Source organism: Leopardus geoffroyi, chromosome A2 (assembly GCF_018350155.1).
Source record: "Leopardus geoffroyi isolate Oge1 chromosome A2, O.geoffroyi_Oge1_pat1.0, whole genome shotgun sequence".
Taxonomy (NCBI): domain Eukaryota; kingdom Metazoa; phylum Chordata; class Mammalia; order Carnivora; family Felidae; genus Leopardus; species Leopardus geoffroyi.
Genome location: NC_059331.1, coordinates 146,065,924 through 146,090,709, shown reverse-complemented (window position 1 = coordinate 146,090,709; position 24,786 = coordinate 146,065,924). Strand labels below are relative to the sequence as shown.

General features: G+C 38.7%; 1 protein-coding gene across 4 annotated transcripts in view; it reads right to left on the bottom strand.

Moving 5' to 3' along the window:
• Positions 1-2,463: 2,463 nt before the first annotated feature.
• Positions 2,464-24,786, bottom strand: part of STRIP2 (striatin interacting protein 2) — a 48,120-nt gene continuing 25,797 nt past the window's right edge. For 3 of the 4 annotated variants that reach the window (XM_045495609.1, XM_045495607.1, XM_045495608.1), the window contains 5 exons: positions 23,396-23,496; positions 20,364-20,430; positions 9,637-9,741; positions 8,344-8,548; positions 2,464-4,892 (listed from right to left, as the gene is read on the bottom strand). In XM_045495609.1, coding sequence (XP_045351565.1) covers positions 4,642-4,892; positions 8,344-8,548; positions 9,637-9,741; positions 20,364-20,430; positions 23,396-23,496 — 729 coding nt within the window. In that variant the 3' untranslated portion in view covers positions 2,464-4,641. Of the gene's footprint in view, positions 4,893-8,343; positions 8,549-9,636; positions 9,742-19,078; positions 20,294-20,363; positions 20,431-23,395; positions 23,497-24,786 lie in introns of those variants that run through there. The other variant, XM_045495610.1, reaches the window with a different exon arrangement.

Below are 24,786 nucleotides of genomic sequence, written 5' to 3'. Positions count from 1 at the left end.
TAATACACTGGAGAAGAAAAGTACAATTAATAGCTAGTGTTAGTTTGGATTCCACAGATGTATTCATGTTTCTTCTGGCTCATGTAATACCATAAGTTGATTGTATTGAGGTAGTTAATTCTGTTGTAGACATTTCAGTTATTACTACTGAAACCATGACATAGTGAGATTCCTGTTTGTTAAAATACTGAGACTAGATAAACGTGAAATGCATAGGCGATACCAATCAAAATTCTTGCATTGGATGGACATTGTCCTAGATGATCTCTGATCCCTTTCAACTTAAGAATACATTTCCAGGGGTGCTTGGGTGGCTCAATCAGTTAAGCATCTGACTTCAGCTCAGGTTATCTCATGGTGCATGAGTTCGAGCCCCGCAACGGGCTCTGTGCTGACAGTTCAGAGCATGGAGCCTGCTTCGAATCCTGTGTTTCCCTCTCTCTCTGCCCCTCCTCTGCTCTCACTGTCTCTATCTCAAAAATAAATAAACATTAAAAAAAAAGAATACATTTCCATAGAAAATTTTCCAAATATTGAGGCTTAACATTTTAAGGATAACATTAGAATAGTCAAACATTTAGAAAATGCATTCACTTGGAAAAGTGTCTGGAGGTATAAGGTACTCAGGACTTACCTTCTATCAACATTCCACACCAGGACTTCTGAAGGAATACAAGCCTACTGAAAACTCATTAGTTGGAAAAAAAAAAGTAAAATAAGGTAACTCCTATGTTTTCCCAAAATCACCAATTAGGACTTACCCAAGCCAACATTTCCAAAAGTATTTGCATACTGCCACCATATAAATAGCTCATCGTTGAGTGGTGAGATTAGGGAGTTAATTTTCTTCACTATTACTATATTCTTTTTTTTTTTTTTTTTTTTTGGTTGACAGAAAATGGGAAAACAAGAGGCCCAAAGGCAGACAAAAAATTTCCTTTATGTACAGATAATAAAATCATGCTGTAGACATTTTTACTCTAAAATGTATTTTTGAGGTCTCTCATGTTAAAAAGCATCATATAAAATATGCATTATAAAATATGTATTAGTATTAAATACATGTAAGAATAGTAGTAGCTGCTCTAAAACCTACTGGAATTTTCACAAAAGTTGTTTATAAATTCCATATTTTGTAAAACATTTTTATTACACAAAACATTTTATCATACCATTAGAGAAAAGTTTGGCTTGGAATTATAGGTAGAGCAGATGTTAATTGGCCATGCCCAGTGTTTCTGGAACAGTGACAGGACTTTCTTTGCCTCTGCAAATCACCCTAAACACACTTAGCACCTAGCTTCTCAGAGTGCCAAAGTGCTGCAAAATTCATACTTGACCTGGCCTGAATGTTAAGGTGGTTACTTATCTCATCAATAATAGCATTGAGGGGCACCTGAGTGGGCCAGCTGTTAAGCGTTCAACTCTTGGTTCAGCTCAGGTCATGATCTCATGGTTCATGGGTTCAAGCCATGCACTGCGTTCCACACTGACAGTGTAGAGCCAGACTCTCTCTGCCCCTCCCCGACTTGTGCGCTTGTGCACGCGCTCTCTCTCTCTCTCAAAATAAATTTTAAAAAATTAATAGTATTGATGAGATCAAGGTCATGAGTCTGACTGTTGTATGAACCAGTGTCATTTTTGTTCCAGAACCATAGCTGCATTTTTAGTCTCAGCTAGTTTTATCGTAAATGTGGGTCATCTTAAGGCCTCAAGGAAAGAATTTAAACTCACCACAACTACATGTGGGAGAAACAGAAACCATCAAAACACTCATTTAGAGAACTGTCTTTATATAACAAAGATTATTGGTAGGTGGAAGGACGGGGGGAACTACGGACACAAAAGGTCAAGAAAGTCACAATTGAAAATATCAGCATAAAGCACTGAAATGGGTGGTTTCAAATGCTCACTGGAACGCTGTTGAAATTCTCAAGAATCTCTAAGAAAGCCCTACCACCGATCTCAAGAGCTCACTGAGAAGCCGCTGTGACTATCTACCCATATGTCTGGTTGCAACTGCCTTCTTGTAGGTAGAATATACTTCTCTGGCCCAATGTTAGGCTTGTCCATGTGAATTGTTTTTTGTCAGTGGAATGTGAGCAACTTGACTTATGCCACATCCAAGCACAAGCTTTAGGCACCCTCCAGGTCCTTGCATAGTATGGTTTGGTGCTTCCTCCTGCCCTTTAGCATGAGAATAGTACTCCCAGGTAGGAGCTATTCCATGCCAGCTTCCTGCCAGGATGAGAAGAGTCAAGCAGAGCTGCAGCTGATCCCTAGACCCAGGAACAAGAAATAAGGGTCTGTCATAAGTCACTGAGATTTTGCAGTTGTTTGTATTAGTCTACCCCCAGGGAATACTACACAAGATTTTATATGTTCATCCTCTTTATGTATTATTCCTTTCTTATATCCATTTAAGGTTCTTTTGTCTTGAAGAATTAAAGACGAATTTTTAACTCCAGTTCAATTTCTTTTTATTAAAGTGCTTTAGTAGATAAACAATGTTAACAACAATTAACACAACTTTACTGAAATACTCACAAATAAAAATCCTCTATAAATCACTCAAATAATGTTCTTCTAAGTAGTAACAGTAATCACCATTAGAGGCTAGTTAATCTGAATTTATTCCTAACCACACACAAGGGTTCTCAGATTAGAAGATTCAAATCAGTTTAACATATGGGGCTGGCTATCAATACCCTGAATGCTATCCCAGCAAGTCAGCGAAAAAAATGTTGTGATTGGAAACTAATCACTTTTCTTGGTGTCTCAGTTTCTCCATCTGCACTGAGAATTAATCTTCCCTTAGAGAAGATTTGTAAAGAAAAGTAGGAAATGTTAAAGCTTAGCATACTTATATGCCTCAGAAAGCATTCATGTGCATATTTTTAAAAGGGCAACTTATTTGTTCTTGACACAATTTAAATACTATATGGCTTTAAGAGAAATAGATTGATGACTGCTCTTTCCTTGAAAATTGTCTTTTCAGTTGAACCACACTAAAATAGATTAATAAGGTTCATATATGAAATGCTCAGTAAATTATTTTGATTGCAGTAAGGACAGCTGTCCTATTTAGGTAAACTTTACAAATTGTTTTAAGAAGTGTCATCCATTACTTAAACATTCTTCATGACCTTTCCATAAAAACAGAAAGCTGCTACCCTACAGCACAAAGAGGCGAAATCCAAGTTTTGGTTAGAATTCTGGTTTAGTTCCTTTGGATATCATTGGTAACTGTATCATGACTTCCAAATGAGACTGTGGTTGACAGAGTAAATAATCATATTTTTACTAGACCTCCGGTGCAATTTAAGTGGCCTGGTGCTATCATAAAAAAGATTCAGTAGTGTCCATATCAGTAGGGAGGGCATTTAAAATAAAAAAGCGTGAAAATATAGATAACATAACTGTGGGGACAGAAGAGAAATAAAATGATCCTGATTGAATCAGAAGCTTTTCTAAAAACCTTGTTTCTGTTGAGAAGTATGTGATTTTGCTGTAAAAGAAGTTTAAAGAGGTTGGTACATCAACCCCTATATTTTCCAAGAAATGTGCAATACTTTTAGATAGAAACAGTATTGCTAAATCTCCACATGACACTTTGGAACCACGAGCAGTAAAAAGGGGAAAAAATCATTAGTCAACATAGGAGATGAAAAATGGTAAGCTGTGATGCTCTTGCTATTCTATTCAATTAAAAAATAAATCGATCACGAGCACAAATGGACATGCCATCTCAATAAATAAAACCTCCTGTAGTTACTTGTCATTTAAAAAGTGAATTGGATGAAAAGGATAATTTTCTACAGTGTACTCCATCATTTGAAGACTGAAGTAGTTTCAGAAAAACATGATACATCCTTAGAGGAGGCCTATTTCATACTGGCTGTGGCAGAGCACTCCATGCACTATACAGGAATACACAAAAAGATAATTTCCTGATTCAACATAGATCTCTTTGGGAGTAGAGAAAAAACACTTTACACAATATACCTTACTATAACATGCAGTACTTAGGTAATAATAAATCATCATCCTCCACAAAGAAGGTGCAGGTGCTCTAAAATAATCTTTGAGATAATAATTTTAGAAAGAGGTGTCAAAATTTTAAATTTAAAATACAGACTTAATTTCAAAGTTGGTTTTGCCAAACCTCTCATAAGTCCTTGGAATCCAGCGTGAGCAAGAAGGAAATGTTCTCCCTATTTCATGACTTGCACCTCCCATTACCTATGATGAATATCATGAGTTAAATACCATAATAAACTTATTCTCATTCTTGGGGCCAGCAAAGGCTAGGCTGGTTCTAGGCAACACTAAAGCAGGGAGCGGTCCCACAAAAGAGCCTGTCCAGGACTGATCCAGCAGATTTTCAAGGCTACCTGGGCACCCAACTCACCCCAGGGCAGGTTGACCAATTTGTTGTGACTCAGGATCCTACCCATGCACTATCTCCAGGCCCAAAGCCCCTAGAATGGCCCTGCACTACACTGGATGTCCTTGGGCTAGGCCAGCTCTCCCCTAGACAAACATTCCCAGGGCTGGAAACAAAGGCCAAATGGGCAGGGTAGGCAGAGCACCATTTATTGGAGCCAACCCCCATCTATCATATGCTTTTTAAGAGCTCAGTCAGTGATTCTGGAGCAGCTCCTCCCAACAGATGGGCTGTGAAAACACCTCTCTCTCCAGCCAGAGCTCATATGAATAGTGGAAATCCTCAGGCAGATCCAACCTCTGCCCCAGCACACTCTGCAAGCAGTTATCCACAGGTGAAAATTCAGAGTCCTGGGGTTTGTCATACCGGCGGCTGTTAAAAGCCTCGATGTTGGCCCTCAAAGTGCATTCTTCTGCTTGGAAGTCCCATGGCCTGGCATCGATGTCTGTGTTGGGAAGAGAGGAAGAAAAACATGTATACAACTCAGGACACTGCTTCTCTTATCACAGAACATGGTCTATGGAATAAGAACAATGAAACTGCTCAGAATTTCCTTTTTATGGGGGGCAGGCATTGTACAAAGTAAGTATATAACATTCTGCCACTTTGGTTTAAAAAATACTCTTGGGGGCGCCTGGGTGGTTCAGTCGGTTAAGCGTCCAACTTCGGCTCAGGTCATGATCTCGCAGTTTGTGGGTTCGAGCCCTGCGCTGGCAGCTCAGAGCCTGGAGCCTGGTTAGGATTCTGTGTCTTCCTCTCTCTCTCTGCTCCTCCTCCACTCATGCTCTGTCTCTTTCTCTCAAAAATAAAATAAACATTAAAAAATAAAATAAAATAAAATAAAAGATACTCTTGTACATGCAGAGACTATCTTTGGAAGGAGAGTCTAGAAACTGGTAACAGTGATTACCACGGAGAAGGAAATAAGGCCCCTGAGGGAGGTGAACTTTTTTTTTTTTTTAACTGTACTTCCTTTTCATTATTTTACTTTCTTATCAGTTATATGTATTATATTTTCCAAAATAGCAATTCAGTTCCTTTTACGGAGCTTTCCTAGGGGGATGAGAGTTTCCCATTTGAACGGAATCACCAGCTCTCAAGGAATGGAAAGAGGCAGGAAAGGGGTACAACAAGGAGAATCAGAATGGACCAATTATTGAAGACTTTACTGATTCCCTGCGACCTCTGCCAGCATATGATAAATGTATGTGCCAGCTTCTGTTAAAACTATGAGGTGAAAGCTTCCATGAAGATAAAAATAGAAAACAGATAATCTGCTATCTCTATTTATCCCACTCAGACACTTATTTCAGGGCTAGAGATACATCTTTTTCAGATCTCTTATGTCCCACATTCAATGGCTTATCTTTTTTCTTTTTTTTTAAGATTTTATTTTTTAAGTAATCTCTAAACCCAATGTAGGGCTTGAACTTACACAACCTCAAGATCAAGAGTTGTACACTCTACTGACTGAGCCAGCCAGGCATCCCTTAATGGTTTATCTTTAAAGGAAGTACAGATTGGGTTTGGGCTCGTGATGGCAGCAACAACAGACATGTCATTTGCAGGATAAAATATTTTCGTGTTTTAAAAATCTACAAAAATTTAAATAGTTAATTGTGTTTTATGTCTCATAGAAGTTGTATCCTGGCTTGTTATCCACTAATCATATATTTCCCTTAGTTCTCTGGGTTCTTACTGCAGCATTCTCTAAAATTCAGACAGATTACAAATCTCAGCAAATATAAGTCACAGTCATCTTACCAAAAACTCTTAAATACAATTAGGCAAATAATGGTCAAATCCCACTACAGCGTGTCAAAAGAATGAAAAAGCTCTCCAAAATAAATTCTTCCAAACTCTAGTCAATCTATCATATCTTGATAGTAAACCAGATGTTATACTGTCTCCTAACATGAGAGCATATGCAGTTCCCAATGTTACCTAGAATATATTATGGCTTAAAAGCTTTAAACTGAATCCATTGAAACTTCAGACCTAACTTTCAGTTTACAGATGATACCAGAGACAGATAGATAAGGTAAATGATGACACAAAGAAGCAAGAAATAAATCCAGAAGGTGGATATTCTGCAGGACAACTGGCCTAGTTCTTCAATTAGTCAGCATTATGGGAAAAAAAACCCGAAAACAAAACACGGCTAAATTTAACAAATAAAAAGATAGAACAACCAGATGGAATTTGTGGCCCTGGGTTGAATTATAACTTGGAAAAAATAACTTTAAATAATATTTTGGGGCAAAGGAAGAATTCTGAAATTGGACTTATTGGATAAAATGAAAATATACTGATATGGAAAGATGTAGATAATGTTAACTGAAAAAAGATGATAAAACAGCATGTATAAATTGCTTTCACTTGAGTAAAATGTGTGTGTGTGTGTGTGTGTGTGTGTGTGTGTGTGTGTGTGTGTGCGTGTGTGTGTGTGTGTACGTAAAAAAAAAAAAGACCTGGAAGAATATCTAATAAGATGTTAACAGTGTCAATCTTTGGGTGGTACAAATAGGGCATAAATATTGTGATATAGTAAAGTTTTCTGACTTGTACTTTCAAACTGCTTTTTGTTATTCATGTATGTATGTATGTATGTACGTATGTATGTAATTTATTGTCAAATTGGTTTCCATACAACACCCAGTGCTCATCCCAACAGGTGCCCTCAATGCCCATCACCCACTTTCCCCTCTCCCCCACTCCCCATCAACCCTCAGTTTGATCTCAGTATTTAACAGTCTCTTATGTTTTGCCTCCTTCCCTCTCTGTAACTTTTCTAACCCCCTTCCCCTACCCCCTGGTCTTCTGTTGAGTTTCTCAGGATCCACATGAGTGAAAACATATGGTATCTGTCTTTCTCTGCCTGACTTATTTCACTTAGCATAACACTCTCCAGTTCCATCCACGTTGTTACAAATGGCCAGATTTCATTCTTTCTCATTGCCAAGTAGTATTCCATTGTATATATAAACCACATCGTCTTTATCCATTCGTCAGTTGATGGGCATTTAGGCTCTTTCCATAATTTGGCTATTGTTGAAAGTACTGCTATAAACATTGGGGTACAAGTGCCCCTATGCATCAGCACTCCTGTATCCCTTGGGCAAATTCCTAGCAGTGCTATTACTGGGTCATAGGGTAGCTCTATTTTTAATTTTTTGAGGAACCTCCACACTGTTTTCCAGAGCGGCTGCACCAGTTTGTATTCCCACCAACAGTGCAAGAGGGTTCCCATTTCTCCACATCCTCTCCAGCATCTATAGTCTCCTGATTTGTTCATTTAGCCACTCTGACCGGCGTGAGGTGGTATCTCAGTGTGGTCAAACTGCTTTTTAAAAAAAAGTTTATTTATTTAAGTACTCTCGACATCCAACATAGGGCTCACACCCACAACTCTGAAATCAAGAGTTGCATGCTCTCCCGACTAAGCCAGCCAGGTGTCACTCTAACTGCTTTTTAATAACAAAAGGTTATTTTAATTTTAGAAATCTTTTGGAGAAACCTGTCATTTAAAGGAATGTTTTAAAAAGGGGTAATTATCTCTTAATTTACTTGTTTCATAAAATGGAATTTTTTAAAGTAAACTCTACCCCCAACATGGGGCTTGAACTCATAACCCCAAGATCACTAGTTGCATGCTCCACTGACTGACCCAGCCAGACACCCCTATAATATGGATTTTTATAGTTAATATGGGACCAGGGTACATGCTATTTGGGGCAGTACCTTAAAGTTTGTTATATCAGCCCCTGACTATAATCACATATTTTCTCATCCAAAATATGTAACAATTCATACCAAAAGAGTACAGATACACATTTGTTTAGTTTTGTTTAAACTCTGGGCAACTCCTGGAGGTCAAAAGCTCTAAGAATACTCACCATTCCCATAAGCCCAGTCATCATTCATGCGGTGGCGTACTTTCTGGTAGATGGCTGACATGGTTTTCATGTTGCTTTTTCTCCACTGGCGCCCCAAGTACTTGGTCTGTATTTTTAGCAGCTTCAGAACATAAAGTTGCAGCATGGCCTGTTTGACCTTGAGGGCCCGCTTTAAGATTGGAGCTGATTTGAATACCACCAGCATCTACCAATTTAAAGAAGGGTGGGAGTGAAGAGAGGCAGATAAGGATCTAAAGTTTCTTGGAACTCCAACTCACAGACAATCCTTTTTTTTTAATGTTTATTTTTGGGATGGAGAGAGAGAGACAGAGCATGAGTGGGGAAAGAGCAGAGAGGGAGACACAGAATCTGAAGCAGGCTCCAGGCTCTGAGCTGTCAGCACAGACCTTGATGTGGGGCTCAAACCCATGAACTGCGAGATCATGCCCTGAGCCGAAGTCAGACATTTAACCATCTGAGCCACCCAGGCGCCCCAACTCACAAATTAAGCCAAGCCTGCTGGCCTCAATACTCCAGGGAGCTTTTGGGAATCTATGGTCCAGGTTTTCTTTACATTTAGTCTTTAAGAATATAGAGGAATCACTCCATTTATATGTCACAATTCAAAGTTTCTAATATTCAAAGTACATGATATAAAGAGCAAAATAATTCTGTCAGCCACACGTCCCATTTCTACTGTTACAATTTCTCAAGAATCTTCTGGATACATAATTCTTTGTGCACATATATTATTTTTATTAACAAAAACAACAGCTAGCTACATAACCTGTCATATTGTTCCATACCTTGCTTTTTATTTAACAATATATCTTGAAAATTATTACACATCAGTATAGAATTGCCTCGTTCTTTTTTCCTGCCTCATTCTTTTTAATGGTTATATAATATTTTATTATAAGGATGTACCAACATTATTTAACCAGTTGGTCCTGTATTAATAAGCTTTAGGTCATTTCCAATCTTTCATAATTCATGCTGCAATGACTAATCTTAAGACTTGCATCATTTGGGATGTGTGATTATAATCCAAATAACAATGCTAACTTTCGAACCAGAGCTGCTCTGGGGGAGGGTCCATATTCAGCTCCTTATAAAGAAATAGACTGGTGAATAATTATCTCATATAGAATAAGTGCCCAGAATTAGGAGGTGTTCACCTTATGTGGCATTTAGTGCCTATCTATAGAGTTCACAAAGCAGGAAGTCCATAAATATTTACAATTTAAAAAATTCAGTCAGATAGGCACCTCCATGATCTGAAGCCCCACTCACCATGGTTCTGGAATGCTTCCATTTGGTCAGTTTATTGAGCAGCCTCAGAAGGTTGATGCAGGAAAAGAGGTTCCTCCAGCAGAACTGGTTGTTGTCTCCAGCTTCCTGTAATAAGGCAGACCCCCCATTGTGTCAACACCTACAAGGCTTTCATTCCCACAGAAACCTGGAAGTCACAGTTGGTCAGTTTAGGTGACGCTTTCCTTATGAAACGCTACCTCCTCATCATTCTGCTCTTCACACACTAAGGCCTCAAAGCATGAAATACCCTTCATCTGAAAACACACGGCTGCCAATCCTGGAAGACTGTACCTAGAGCAAGGATTGGTTAGAAAGAGGATACATGAACATAGGAACTTCACTCAAGCAAGCCTTCTTGTGTAACTTTCTGTTTTAGAATCAGAAAAGAGATGATAGAATTTTACCTCCATATACTTTGCACTTATATAAGCTGTATTCGTAACTGCTAGGACTTATTCTGGTAGATTTCTTTCTCTCTTTCTCTTTTTTTAAGTAGGCTCTCTGCCCAACACGGGGTTAGAACTCATGATGCCAATATCAAGAGTCACATGCTCTATTAACTGAACCAGCCAGGTGCCCCTATTCTGGTAGATTTCAAACTATTTTTGGATGGATCTGATATTCATTATGATTGAATTTCTTTAATCACCCCACCCTCCTTTATCAAACCCCATTGCAGTAAATAGCTTGATTCTCCAGCACGGAAGCAAAAATGGCAGATGGTTAATTCTAACCAGGTGTTTCTCTTAACATGTTTATTGATAGCTTGTGAGCACCCAACCAGAGATAACAGATGGATGTCAGATTAGAAACAGGTATCTACTCACAGAAACATCTTTCAGGGACAAAAATAAGAGTGCTTCTGGATTTGGGGACTGTAAATATACTGGTGTCAGAAGTTATATAAATCAATGAGTATGCATGGTGGCCAAACTAACATCTTGGAAATTATTCATGTCTACAAATTGATAGGAGAAAGTAGGAGTAGGAGATGATGTGTAGAAGTGAGCTGTTGTCTGAAGAATGGAAAATTATCCTCTGCTGCTTTCCCAAATTAAGCTGAAGCAAGCAAGACAGGCATACATCCAATGTGGAACAAACCTCCAGGAATTTTGAGAGTATTAGAATCTAATACTAGATTCTAATAAATAAGACTAAGGGTCAAAAAGTTTCATAGAAACTTTTTAGAAATATTATTTAAAAATAATGTTCTCTTTTCTGTAGTAAATGTTCAATATTGTGTTTCGAACTAGTCCCTGGAGAACCATCTGTTTCCTTCTAAGAGAAACTTCTATGGGAGTTTCCATTCTAGTGCATCAGCTAGTCAGCTTGCCCAAAACAGATAGGTTCTACAGATGTTCCATCTTGTGTGGCTAACAGAGGAATGGACTCTTAAATGTTTATTTATTTATTTTTTTAAAGCAGCAAGGGAAACAGAGAACATATGGGAGAGACTAAGTATATCTCCACTGTGAGCTTCCTTTATCTTGATTTCTAATATGCTAGCATAAAAAGCCTTGCATTCCTTAGCACCTCAAAATATAATATGGGGGGTGCTTGACTGGCTCAGTCGGTAGAGCATGTGACTCTTGATCTTGGGGTCTGAGTTCAAGTCGCACATTGGACATAGAGCTCATGTTAAAACAAAATAAAACAAAAGTATGGGAGTAGGGGAGTGGTCTTGTAGAAGCAGCATTGGAATAGACACACTAGGACACCTGGATTATGGCTTTGGCCTTGGCTGTATGACGGTAGATAAATCATTTCCCTGCTTCTTGTAAGAAGCTGAACTAGATCATCTTTAAGATTCTTTCACCTCTGGGGCGCCTGGGTGACTCAGTCGGTTAAGCATCCGACTTCGGCTCAGGTCATGATCACAGAGTTCGTGGTTCAAGCCCCGCATCAGGCTCTGTGCTGACAGCTCAGAGCCTGAAGCCTGCTTCAGCTTTTGTGTCTCCCTCTCTCTCTGCCCCTCCCCTGCTCATGCTCTGTCTCTCAAGTAAATGAAAACACTAAAAAAAAAAAAAAAAAAAAATTCTTTCACCTCTGATCATTCAATAACCCTGTGATTTACTCTGACTTTCTCCACTTGGCTCAAAAGTGAAGTTTTAAATGAAAGTAAGCTGATCGTGGCTGCCTTTTCCTCAAAGCTCACTCTCAAGAGTCCCAGGAAAGACATCTCAGTTCCCTCCTGAAGAAAGTCTCATCTGCCCAGGGCCTTGCTCTTTTCTTTCTGATAATACTTCCCCACTGACTAAAACCAGCCTCACTTCCTGCATCACCAGATGCTGCCTGGAGTGGGCACTGAAAGAACACATGCTAGTCAAAGGCTCTCTCAGGACAGCCGCTCCCAGGCTTGGTGTCTGTTTGCAGCAGCAGGCTCTACATGAAGCCCTGCTCAAGCCTTCTGCCTTGTTCCAACCTAACAGACAATAATTTTCCAGCAGACCTTTAGTTCCATGGGGTGTCTTTTCAGATTTGCCAGACGTGAGGGATTTTTTATTTATTTATGTTCACTCAAGGCAAATCACCTTCTTTCTCTTTTTGGGGGAGGGCAGGACTCAGCATATTGATTAAGATGTATACTTTTGTAGGGAGATATATATTGTGAACAGCAGCACTTGGTCATATTCTCTTGTTTCTGGTACTTCACACTATCCAAAGCAAGACCTTAACTCACCTTCTACCAGCGAAAGTTAAAAAAGAAAACATTTGCCCATGTTTCAGTAGCATAAGCATATGTTTACAAAAATAATTCCACTTAGAATTGTACCCAAAATAATAAAAGGCCTAGGAATAAACCTAACCAAAGAAGTGAAAGACCTGTACTCTGAGAACTATAAAACACTGATGAAAGAAACTAAAGAGGACCAAAGAAATGGAAAGGCATTCCATGCTCATGGATTGAAAAAAAAAAGTATTATTAAAATGGCCATACTACCCAAAGCAATCCACAGATGTAATGCAATCCCCAACAAAATACCAACAGCATTTTTCACAGAACTAGAACAAACAATCCTAAAATTTGTATGGAACCGCAGAAGACCCTGAATAGCAAAGCGATCTTCAAAAAAAGAGAAAAAACTGGAGGTATCACAATTCCAGACTTCAAGTTATATTACAAAGTAGTAGTCATCAAAACAGTATGGTACTGGCACAAAAACACACAGATCAATAGAACAGAATAGAAAATCCAGAAATAAATCCACAATTAAATGGTCAATTAATTTTTTCTTGGTCAATTAATTTTTGACAAAGGAGGAAAGAATATACATTGAGAAAAAGACAGTTTCTTCAACAAATGGTGCTGGGAAAACTGGACAGCTACAGGCAAAAAAATAAAACTGGACCACTTTCTTTTACCACACAGAAAAATAGGCTCAAAATGGATAAAAGACCTACATGCGAGACCTGAAACCATAAGAATCCTAGAAGGGAGGACAGGCAGTAATTTCTCTGACATTGGCGGGAGCACTATTTTTCAAGATCTGTCTTCTGAGGCAAGAGCAACAGAAGCAAAAATAAACTATTGGGACTACATTAAAATAAAAAGCTTCTGCACAGCGAAGAAAACAATCAACAAAACTAAAAGGCAACCTATGGAATGGGAGAAGATATTTGCAAATGACATGTCTGATAAAGGGTTAGTACCCCAAATATATAAAGAACTGATACAACTCAACCCCCAAAAGACAAATAATACAATTAAAAAATGGGCTAAAGACACGAACAGACATTTCTCCAAAGAAGACATATAGCTGGCAACAGACACATGAAAAGATGCTCAATATCACTTATCATCAGGGAAATGTAAATCAAAACTAAAATGAGAGATCACCTCATACCTGTCAGAATGGCCAAAACAAAAAACATAGGAAACAACAAATATTGGCAAGGATGTGTAGAAAAAGGAACTCTCTTACATTGTTGGTAAGAATGCAAACTGGTTCCTCAAAAAGTTAGAAACAGAACTACCCTATGATCCAGTAATCATACTACGTGGTATTTACCCCCAAAATACAAAAACACTAATTCAAAGGGATACATGCACCCCTATGTTTACTGAAGCATTACTTACAATAGCCAAGATATAGAAGCAGCACAAGTGTCCATCCATAGATAAATGGATAAAGAAGATGGGGTGTATATATATATATATATATATATATATATATATATATATATATACACACACACACACATACACACAATGGATTATTTTTCAGCCATAAAAAAGAATGAAATCTTGCCATTTGAACCAACATGGATGGAGTTAGACAGTATAATGCTAAATGAAATAAATTAGAGAAAGACAAATACCATATGATTTCACTCATAAGTGGAATTTAAGAAACAAAATGAATGAGCAAAGGAAAAAAGAGAAAGACAAACTAAGAGACTCTTAATTATAGAGAACAAACTGAAAGTTACCAGAGGGGAGGTGGTGGGGGAAATGGGTGAAATAGATGATGGAGATTAAGAGTACACTTATCATGATTAACACTGAGTAATGCGTAGAATTAATAATTCACTATATTGTACACCTGAAATTAATGTAATACTGTATATTAATTACACTGGAATTAAAACCAAAAACAACTAAAAAATTTTATTTACATACACCTGAGGTCTAAAAATTCAGTTCAGGGATCACATCATACCCTTTCATAGCATCTCTAAGGCACTACAAAGATTCTGTTCTCAAGATCCATCATAGCCCAGCTGACTGAGCCAAGCCAAATAAAAACAGAGGCTTACGCCAGTTATGTGGATAATTAACTCAAAAGACTGCTGAAAGAACAGAGTGTTTCTTCCTTTTGTACTGAGGAAATCAAATTGGTTGGAATCTGAGCACTAAAAGAGACTCAGCTTTTAGACTTGGCTAAGTCTAGTCCAATTCTGTCATCCACAGAAGCAAAACCTGACGCTCAGGGAAAGGAAGGGCTTGCTTAAGTTCACATAAGTGCCCCAACCAGAGCTTGAACCTCTATCTCCAGTAACTGATTGAATTATAACACTATTTACGGTTCATCTTTATTTACTGTTCTTTATTTACTGTTCATCTTCTGGTTGCCCTTCTGGAATCCTAGACACAGAAGATGATTCCTGAGAGAAAATTTGATTTGATCCCCTGCTTTCTCAGCTTCTTCAAAACCTAATGGTAAAGAAACTTTCTTAAGTCCTATTATAATCGTTATTTCAAACAAGCCTAATAGTTTCCAGAAACAACAACAGCAGCAACAACAATAACGACAATAATTAGGTTTCCAGTTGTAAAGGGGAACATCTGACTGAGTTCGGTCAGTCTATGATCAGACTGAACCTTTGAAGTGCTGCTAGGGGCACCTGGCTGGCTCAGTCCAAAGAGCATGCAACTCTTGATCTCAGGGTTGTGAGTTCGAGCCCCATGTTGGGGGTAGAGATTACTTAAATAAATAAATAAATAAAAACTTAAAAAAACAAAACAAAGAAGTACTGCTAAGTGTTAAATCTAATACATCACAAACCTTCTCAGCTTATTAAAGTCCCTAGTGATGATTCTTATTTTCAGATTGATAACCAGCTTTTCAGTGAAAATCAGAGTTTCTAATATTAACTTGGTTGTTATGTAATGACTCCATGGGAGTTTCATAGTCCAGGAAAAGTTTATGTTCACCTAATGGCCCAATCTCTTCCTTTTACAGATGGAACTTCTACAACCTACTTGATCAAGGTAACTTAGAGCTGTAGTTCTGTCTGCCTTTTCTATATTACAAACTAGTCTATTTCTTTGCTTTGGGCTTCAGGTGTTCCACGCCATGTCAGTCTTGCATTTATTTGAACCTATTTGAAAAAAAAAAAAACATTTGCTAGGTTTTAACACTTAATTATTGTAAATTCACAATAATAACCATTTCTCGGGAAATGATTTTCTTATTCATTCCGTTATTGTGGTTCACACAACTGAAAATGAATTCATATTTCTAGCTTAGAACTTCTTCCCTACCCCTCCCCCCCAAAAAAGGAATTTCTTTTCCCAATCACTATAGAAGAATTCCCTTATCATATGGATTTCTGACAGTTAAGGCACTGCTGGATTAAGGACCTAGATATCATAAAAGAGAGCTGTAATTCTTAAGTGGTATGAGTAAAAAAAGGAGGAAGGAGAAGAGAAAATGTCAAAATCATTTGGGGAGCTTTAGCAAAACAAACTATTATTTGCACCCTGGAGAGGGATCTGCACATTTGAATTTGAAAACTCATTCCATAGATTCTAATCTCATACCCATAACAGAAATGATGTTTTAACAAGAAAAATGATAACATGGTAAAAAAAAAATTTACCCATGGTTCTTCCTCTATCCTCTATATAAATATACCTCATAGAAAATTGGATATTTACCTTATGATGTGTTTGCATTATATCTAGAACAGAGAAACAATAATGCTAAAGGCAATTGTGGTTTTAAATAGTGATGGTCACAAATCATTGGTTAAATAATGTCTGGAATGAATGTTAGAGACCTTAATACTTGAACATGATTATATTCCAATAAGAAAATAAAAACTAAAAACACAACAACAAAAATCTTCTGGGATATCTAAAAATATCTGGATTAGGAAGTTATAAAAACAAAATTTAATAAGGATAGATGAAAGGATCAGGCACATAAATTTAAGTGATATGAACATAATTTTATAGATCTTTCTGAATGGAAGTCAAACCCAAATTTGAGGAATTTGCAATGAACTACCTTTTAAAAATTAACTTAATAATTTTATTTACATGTATCTAAAAGGAAATGCCAAATGTTTCTTTGCAAATGGCTAAGTCACGTAAATTCTGACCCACTATTTTGGCTCTACCCGGACAATACTTCATCACTCCACCCATTTCCTCATCAGTAAAGGATGTGATTCGGCAAGATATTGAGAAACCTCTAGCTCTGATACTCAGAGATTCCACATATACTACTTCTTCTCATTCCTCCGTCCTTCATCTATAGGCCTACCTGAACATCTACACTGTTCAAAATATGCCCTTCTTTGTATGTGATGCTGGTGTTATTAAATCACTTTCTGTAGAAAAACAACAAGCATTTTGAACTGAGTTGGCTTGGCAGCAGTGACAATGGATTTACACAGAACTTGCCACATTTTGGGGGCCCAAATATCTGTCAAATAGGAGAGGAAAGGAGGAAGGGGTGTAATCTGTATGATTTCTCTTTAGGGCCAACAGACCACAAAGAAAGCTGACCTACAAACTTACCATCGTTTCAACATACTCTAAAGCAGCGATGTTTCTAAACTTTTTATTGCACACATCTCTCAGTAAATAATTTTTGTGTGCAATCCTAAATATACATGTTTACTTATAAGTTAGAAATACATTATTGTAATAACATTATGTGTGTCCTAATATATACATAAATATGGAAAGAGATGTTAATACATAAAAGATCAAAATATTCCATCCCCCAAAGCATCATCTTGCTCACTCTACTTTTTATACCACTGCCCCAAATAGCCATTCAAATGATGAGTATTCTACAATACTTGCTGAAGCCATATCACTGACTTTTCTAGCAACCTATCTTCCACACAATCATGCATTCATTACCCTTCTATGTTTGGAATTTAATTTTTTCCTACTTTAATGGATTGAATTTGAATACAGACATTTGGAGATCCAAAAATCGTAAGCCTTCCTATACCAGGTATGTAGGGAAACTTCTCAGTACATGGGTAAGGATGTCTTATTGTAGAGCTAAACATGTTGACAAAATGGGAAGACTTTAGAAAGTGCCTTTAACTTTGACCTTATTTCATGTCCATTAAATGTGCAACTGGAGTTCTAGATGAAGTTGAACTCAGTTCGAATTCAGAGAACTGAGAAAATATGAACCAAGACTACCTCAGCTGAGTAATTCTATTTCTAGGAATCTATCTTAGATAATCGGAGACAAAGTCAAAGATTCATGTGTGAGGATGTTCATTTTGGAGTTACAGAGAAAACCCCAACAGTAGTAGAAAACAATCAATTAAGAAAATTAAGAAGAGGAATATTATGTGTAGCTATTAAAAATTATGTTCTTGGGCGCCTGGGCGGCTCAGTTGGTTGAGTGTCTGACTCTAGGTTTTGGCTCAGTCTCATGGTTTGTGGGTTTGAGCCCTACATCGGGCTCCATGCTTGCAGTGTGGAGTCTGCTTAGGATTCTCTCTCTTTCTCTGCCCCTCCCCAGCTTGCTCTTTCTCTCAAAGTAAAAAAATAAACTTAAAAAAAAATTATGTTCTCAAATATGTTTAAAGTCACATTGTGATTTAAATTTTATCATGTAAATTGAAACATAACCCAAAGTCCTTATTCTTTTAAATAATGTGTGTGTATATATATGAATGAATATGTGCGTATATGGTGATTGCAGCAAAACGTTAACAGTAGTTACATGTAGGCAGTGTAATTAAGGTATTTTTGTTTTCTTCCCATTATTTTTCTGTATTTAGCCAATTTTCTACAATGGTATATACTGATTTTATAACCAGGAAAAAAAATTGCAATATTATTTAAAGAAAATCCTACACATTTATAAAAACCCAGTTCATTTTCTGTTTACAATGAATTTATTGAGCCTGGGAAAGAGATAAATCTTACTCATATGAACATTAGTCTTTTCTGAGTACACAAGCCATCAGTTTAGATAAACAAACCATTATGTCGAGGACCTACGTGGAGTAAACTTGCTAGTTACTTAAGCCCATGATTGGGCTCAGGGGGAGTACTAGTACCATGAATTCAAGGGAGAAAAATCTGTGGTTACCAAATGAAACCACCAGGTGCCACTGTTGCTTCACAGAAAGGAGAGGACTCCCTAGCATGAACTGTTTTATTTAGAATAGATACATGCTTTCACCTGCTCATGGATAACAATAAAATCTTCTCAGAGGCATGACAATTATTTCAATAATTTTATGCTCATATCCTCAAAGATCCATCAAAAGATATTTGAAGGTATAATTTCCATCAATTTTCTATATGTGGGATTGAGAAAAAAGAACATATTGCACTAAGAAATAGATTTCAGCCATTAAAAGCTGACTTTATGTTTTGAAATGCCCTACTAACAGTAGCACTTTAATGCTGTATACCACTGTTTTCTGTGAGAAAGTGCTTTCCTCATTCCAACTCTGAATGGTAGGGATGTAAGTCTCCACCCTGGCTCTGCTACTTTCAACTGTAAGCTTGTGGCAGTTAAATTCTCCATCTATAAAACAGTAATATCAAGCTTATACAGTTATTTTAAAGTTTATTTCTTTATTTTGAGAGAGACAGCACGTGGAGTGCACACATGAGCGGAGAAGAGGAAGAGAGAGGAGAGAATCCCAAGCAGGCTCCGCACTGTCAGTGCAGAGCCTGACACAGGGCTTGAACTCACGAACTGTGAGATCATGACCTGAGCTGAAATCAAGAGTCAGATGCTCAACTGACTGAGCCATCTAGGCACCCCTTACAGTATTTTATAGACTGAATAACATCATGTGCATAAACAGGGTTGTTAGACAACTTATTACCTCTCTCTATAGGCATAAGAAGCTCTGAGCTTCCTCGGCTGCTGAGACCACATCTAAGTAAGACAGGAAATCTCTGCCCTGATGCTAAAAAGGGTGCTAGATTTAATATCTTACGACACGGGTCATTTTCTAATTTAGGATCTGTCATCTATGAGGAGTGGACTATGATAAGTCACTTCATCCACTGGGCCTTCTGGTTTTTCATCTTTGAAACAGGGGGTTGGGCTAAATGGCTCTCAGTTCCCCTCCAACGAAGAATCCTATGGTTCTATAAAACCTGTACCACAGAAGGTATCATTCTATTTGTGTATAATATACTTTTCGGATACCATGTTTTGGAGGTATTAAAGTTGGGGGACACGTGGGTGCTATCATCCAGTCATTCAGCATTTGAGCTCCTTCCATGTACCATAATGCTACACTCTGGGGATATAAAAATGAAGATGATGCTCTTCATTCCTTCCTTGAAGGAAACTCTTCCTTCAAGGAGTTTTCAGTTAAATGGAGAAACAAATATAGATAACCAAGTAAATGCAACAGGGTGAGGGTGTGAACTCAGTATATCTTAGGGGGTATATCTACATGACAGACAATTGATCTTCAATATGCTGTTGATTAGTCCATTTCATGAAATTCAAAATAATGCTGAAGAACTTTCTGATTTGCTTAAAGTTGTTTCCAGGATGAAGACATTTCTGGGTCAGTCTTCTGTGGCTATTACCAACTTTTGGCTTAGAGGGACCTAAGCAAGGTACACTTCTACTTTTTACAATCTATATGAAAATGAAAAGTGAATAGCCTGTGACATAGCAGAAAGGAGACAGATCATTGTTTGGACTAGACCAGTAGAGATTGTCCTGTCATTTAGCACAGATGTTCACATTCAATTTCAGTCCCATTATCTTTCTAAATTCCCTCTCCTCCTTAGTGTTTGTCACTGACCCTTTTCTCTTCTCTGCAAATTATGATGCGCAGCTTTTCCCAATTTTGCTCAACTGGGTCAGCAGCTCTAAGCCCCCACTGCCTCTGTGCTCTTGCCAATATGCCTTTATTGATCGGAGACTCTCAAACCAGGGGCATGAGGAGGCTGAAGAAGAAATGGAAGAGTAAATACCAGCCTGGCAATTTCAAAAGCTACCAAATTCCCCTCTGCTTACCAGACTCTCTGTAGTAAGCTCCGGCAAATCCTGGATGGTACAGCAAGGGTAATCCAGGACTGAGATGCTGCAGGACACGGAGAAAGGGACAGGCTTTAGGGAAATAACGATGGCAAAACATGGCAGTATCTGAAATGGCAGGAGTTATTTCTCTCCAGCAGGCCCCATCTATTTCCCAAAGCGCTTAGTGACCTCAGCTGAAACTGAGGGTTGTGGTGCCAGGAAACTCCAGCTCCAGTCTCCTCTCCTCAGTCATGAGAGGAACAAACAGAGTTCCTTCAGGCTGGCCCCCCATCTGGCAGATGCAAAAGAGACCAGCAAGAGAGCCTGTAGGATAGCCACCTTTCTCCTCCCTTCTTTAAAATGCATGGACAATTGTGTGCATTTGTGTTTTTGCATTTAAGTGTATGCTTGTGTGTATGTGTGAACTGCGTTCCCAGAGATGCTGCCCAACCTTCAAACTTGCTGCCCAATTACTAACAATCTGTGGATGTGAGGATGAAATGAAGCTCTCTCCTGTGTCCTTTACCAAATGTTTCTGGAAGCCAGAAGCTCTGGGAAATGATCACAGAAGCCACTCCTGAAGGAAGCTTAAGACAGAGGCAGCTTCCTACAGCAGGGCTCATCTAGTAGTTCAAGAATGGTAATGGCATCTGTCCCCAAAACCCACAGTGGGGGACTGCAAGGGAGCTGGAGGCTCTGCAGTGAGCCCAGAGAAGCAGGCATGAGTAGGCAGGGGAAATGAGGCACTGCATGACGACAGAGACAGAATTACTCAAAATTACAGTTCTTGCTTTCCTTTTCTCCTTTCTTTGTTGGTACAATGAAGAATTTAGCTCATCTCTAATGCTTCCTCTGGTTCTGACATTCCATAAGGTTTATAACCAATCCATCTGAACTAGTGCAGTTGGAAATGGATAAAGGATGTTGTCAAAGCAGGGGCTATAAAGAGGAGTATGGGGTTTCTTGGACCTGACCCTACATTTCAAAAGTCAAAACTCTATCCAAGCAGGGGTGCCTGGGTGGCTCAGTCGGTTAAGTGTCCGACTTCGGCTCAGGTCATGATCTCACGGCTCGTGAGTTCGAGCCCCACGTTGGGCTCTGTGCTGACAGCTCAGAGCCTGGAGCCTCCTTAGGATTCTGTGTCTCCCTCTCTCTCTGCCCCTTTCCTGCTGTGTCTCTTTCTCTCAAAATAAATAGATGTTGAAAAAACAAACAAACAAAAAAAACAAACCAAAACTCTATCCAAACAAAAAGCAACAATTTGTTTACCTAGAAATATTTACCTTTGTCCCAGAAACTCACAACGATAACCTAGGGGAACCAAGATAGAAGAAGAGAGGGCAGTGGAACAACCTATAACGTTGCTCATCATTTTAATTCATTCTACTGGATTCTCCCAGGGTTGCCAGTTCTGTACTGCTCCATTAGGATAAACTTTCTTGGCTGGCGTATCCACTTATCTACCCACCTCCCACAGACAAAGCCCCATGGCTATGTAGGTGCTGGCAACCAGGAAATGGGGGTGGGAAATCAAAGATGGATGTGTTGCAGTCTCAGTGAACGGAATTCTAGCCTAAGGGGGCCAAAAATAAAGTTACAAGTTTCTGGAATATCTATCTGGATTGTAAAAGCCATGATAAAACTATGCAATAAGGATGTAGGAGTGCTCCAAGTTTTCAGGGATCATGCAACAGTAAAGCTTACAGGTGATGCAAAAGAGGACCATCTTATCCAAGCCAATCTTAGTAAATGATGTAGGCTGGCACTACCACTCTTCCAATTCCAAATGGAACCCAATAGACACCTATCAGATTGTCTGCCCCTCCCGTCTAGGCCCATGGTGCAGGGTAGGTATTTAGTTCCTGAACCCCAGCCATACTTGATTGATCCAAGGATGGATCTCCAACCCCGGAAATGTGGAACAGGACTCTTGTATGTTTCTCTTAATTAATGCTTATATAAAATCTCTATGATATAGTCAGAGGACGTATTATTTTCATCATAAGATGAAAATACTGTGGCTCAAAAAAAAAAAAAATGTCCTTACTTAGATTACATAGCTAGCAAATGGCAGGTCTCATGACTCTGGGTTCCATGTGTATGTTTTATTTTAAACTACGTATAAGTAGGCTGCCTCTCTATGGTGGATTTTCAGGCAGTGCTGACAAGACTGGTGAGGCACCATCTCCTGGGGCTCTCCAGTCAACCCAAGTAATCACATCAGCCTTCTTACTTCTACTTTAGGAGCTCTGCCTCTGGTAAAAGCATTTCTGGTAAACTTTAATTAGCATGCTTCCAGTTCTTGTGGAAGTAGCAAACTAAAGAACAAGGATTTACTCTGTAACCCCCAAGTCCCCATTTGGCTGGAGGAATGGAAAGCAATTTGTATTCATAGCGATTGTGACCAGAAAACAATTTTGTGTTTTGATCCTGCCTCTACTGCTTACTTAAGTGGTCTCACTAGCATGTTAATCTTGAGCAAGTCAATGAAGCTCTCTGAATTTGTTTCCTACTTGGTGAAATGGGAATAAAATTTGTAATACCTCTTAGTGCTGAGGAGATTAAATAAAATACCCTATATTTGTCTTATTACAAACTGATCTAAGTAAGGATCTATTATTTACCTTCAGTTACAAATTCGGTATAAGACTGCAATTTACAAAGAAGCATAATTGATCCAACTTATGATTTATACTAAAATCAGGGCTGGCCAAATAAGAAGTCTGTTTCACAAAAAAATATCTTCTGGATCCTTCTGCCATAGGGCTAAAATTTCAGTGTTACAGTTTTATTTATTTGAATCATGACATTTTTCAGCTTTCAAAACTGTTAAAATACAAATACCTCTGTGAAGAGGCCAAACCACACACCCCATCATCAACTTACACTTTAAGGAAATTAAATTTAAGAGTGACAGCTCTAACATTGAAGGGACTAGGGACACAAGGAGAACTGAAAGGCTCAGAGATGTATATTGCTCAATCCATTCCAAAAAAGACCTTTGAAATAAATCTGTCCAGAGTCCATACCTGTTTTTGGCAGTGATGTAGGACAAGATATTTTGATTGAAGAACTTCAGGATCAAAGGAATGCAGTTGGCAAATACCAAATGTTGTGATACATATTCAAACTGAATTAAAAGATCCAAACAGAAAGGTTGCTTATTTGGGGGAGAATAGAAAGTGTGTATGAAAAAGATAGGCAAGTACAACTCTAATATCCATTCCTAAGAATATCCAGTGTCCACTTATGTTATCAGCCATCCTGAGAAATGGAAGAAGCATCATCAGCCAGCTCATCCTACATGGAGGACAATCTTCAGTGTGTGTACGTTGTTGAAGAAGCTGACCAAATGCAAAAAACACAACCAAGCCAGAAACAAAATCCCACTCCAGGTAAATAGAAGGAATCGCTGTGAAATTTGTTCCTAAGCTCAACAAGAAAGGAAGGCTCCCTGAGGGAGTTGTCTTCCATACCAAACCTCTGGCTCATAGTGTTTCCACAGTGATTGATATAGCAGAAACAGGTGTAGCTGACTCCCAGCAACTGCTGGCATCACTCAGTCAGGATGGATATGGCACACAGTAAGTAACAAGTGAACCACTGGAATGTGGGCTCCAGCATGAGTCTATGTGGTTCACTGTAATATCCCTGTACTTACAATATCAGTATATTAACGAATGGATCAATAAAAGCCCTGCACTGAGAATAAGTCCAAGATCTCTTTGATGGCTAAACACCCGAACATAGGGGTTCCATTTTGCTCGCTTGAATTTGGATGGGGTTTGTGTCTGGGAAAACCTAGTGGGCAGTGTCATGGAGTTGCATCACCTAGGTTTTGCCTGTGATACACTGAGGAGCATCAGATACAGTGTGCTCCAGATCCAGAACCCAGACTACTGGGACAGTACGGAAACTGTGTTGAAAAAGCAGAAAATTGTGGTGTTTTAAATCCCTTAGCTTTTCCTGGTCACCAAGAAGTAGCCATGGAAACAAACCAAGCTGCCCTCTGCCCCTGGGCGTGTGGTTAGAGGTGGGGAGTCAGCTTGGGCTGCCCATTTCTTTCTTCTGCTCAAATATTTTCTCCCTGGCAGCTGACCCAGGGTATTTTCCAAAGCTCCAGATGGAGCAGCCAATACATACCCACTATGAAGTTATGGAAAATGTTTTTCAGTTAGAGATGTATCTGTAGACTTGTTGGGATTCACTGACACTGACACGCACTGGCAAGGCCCATCAAGCCACCCACCTGTCTGGCTGTTGATCTACATACTGCCCACCAAGAGAAGCAGACAGAAAAACATATCCACAGTTCTCCGTTCTTTCTACTAGGAACACCATCTCCCACCCACCCCTTCTCCTCCCAGCCCTGCTGTTGCTCAGCAAACATTGGCAGAAAAAGTGTGAGCACCCAGGACAC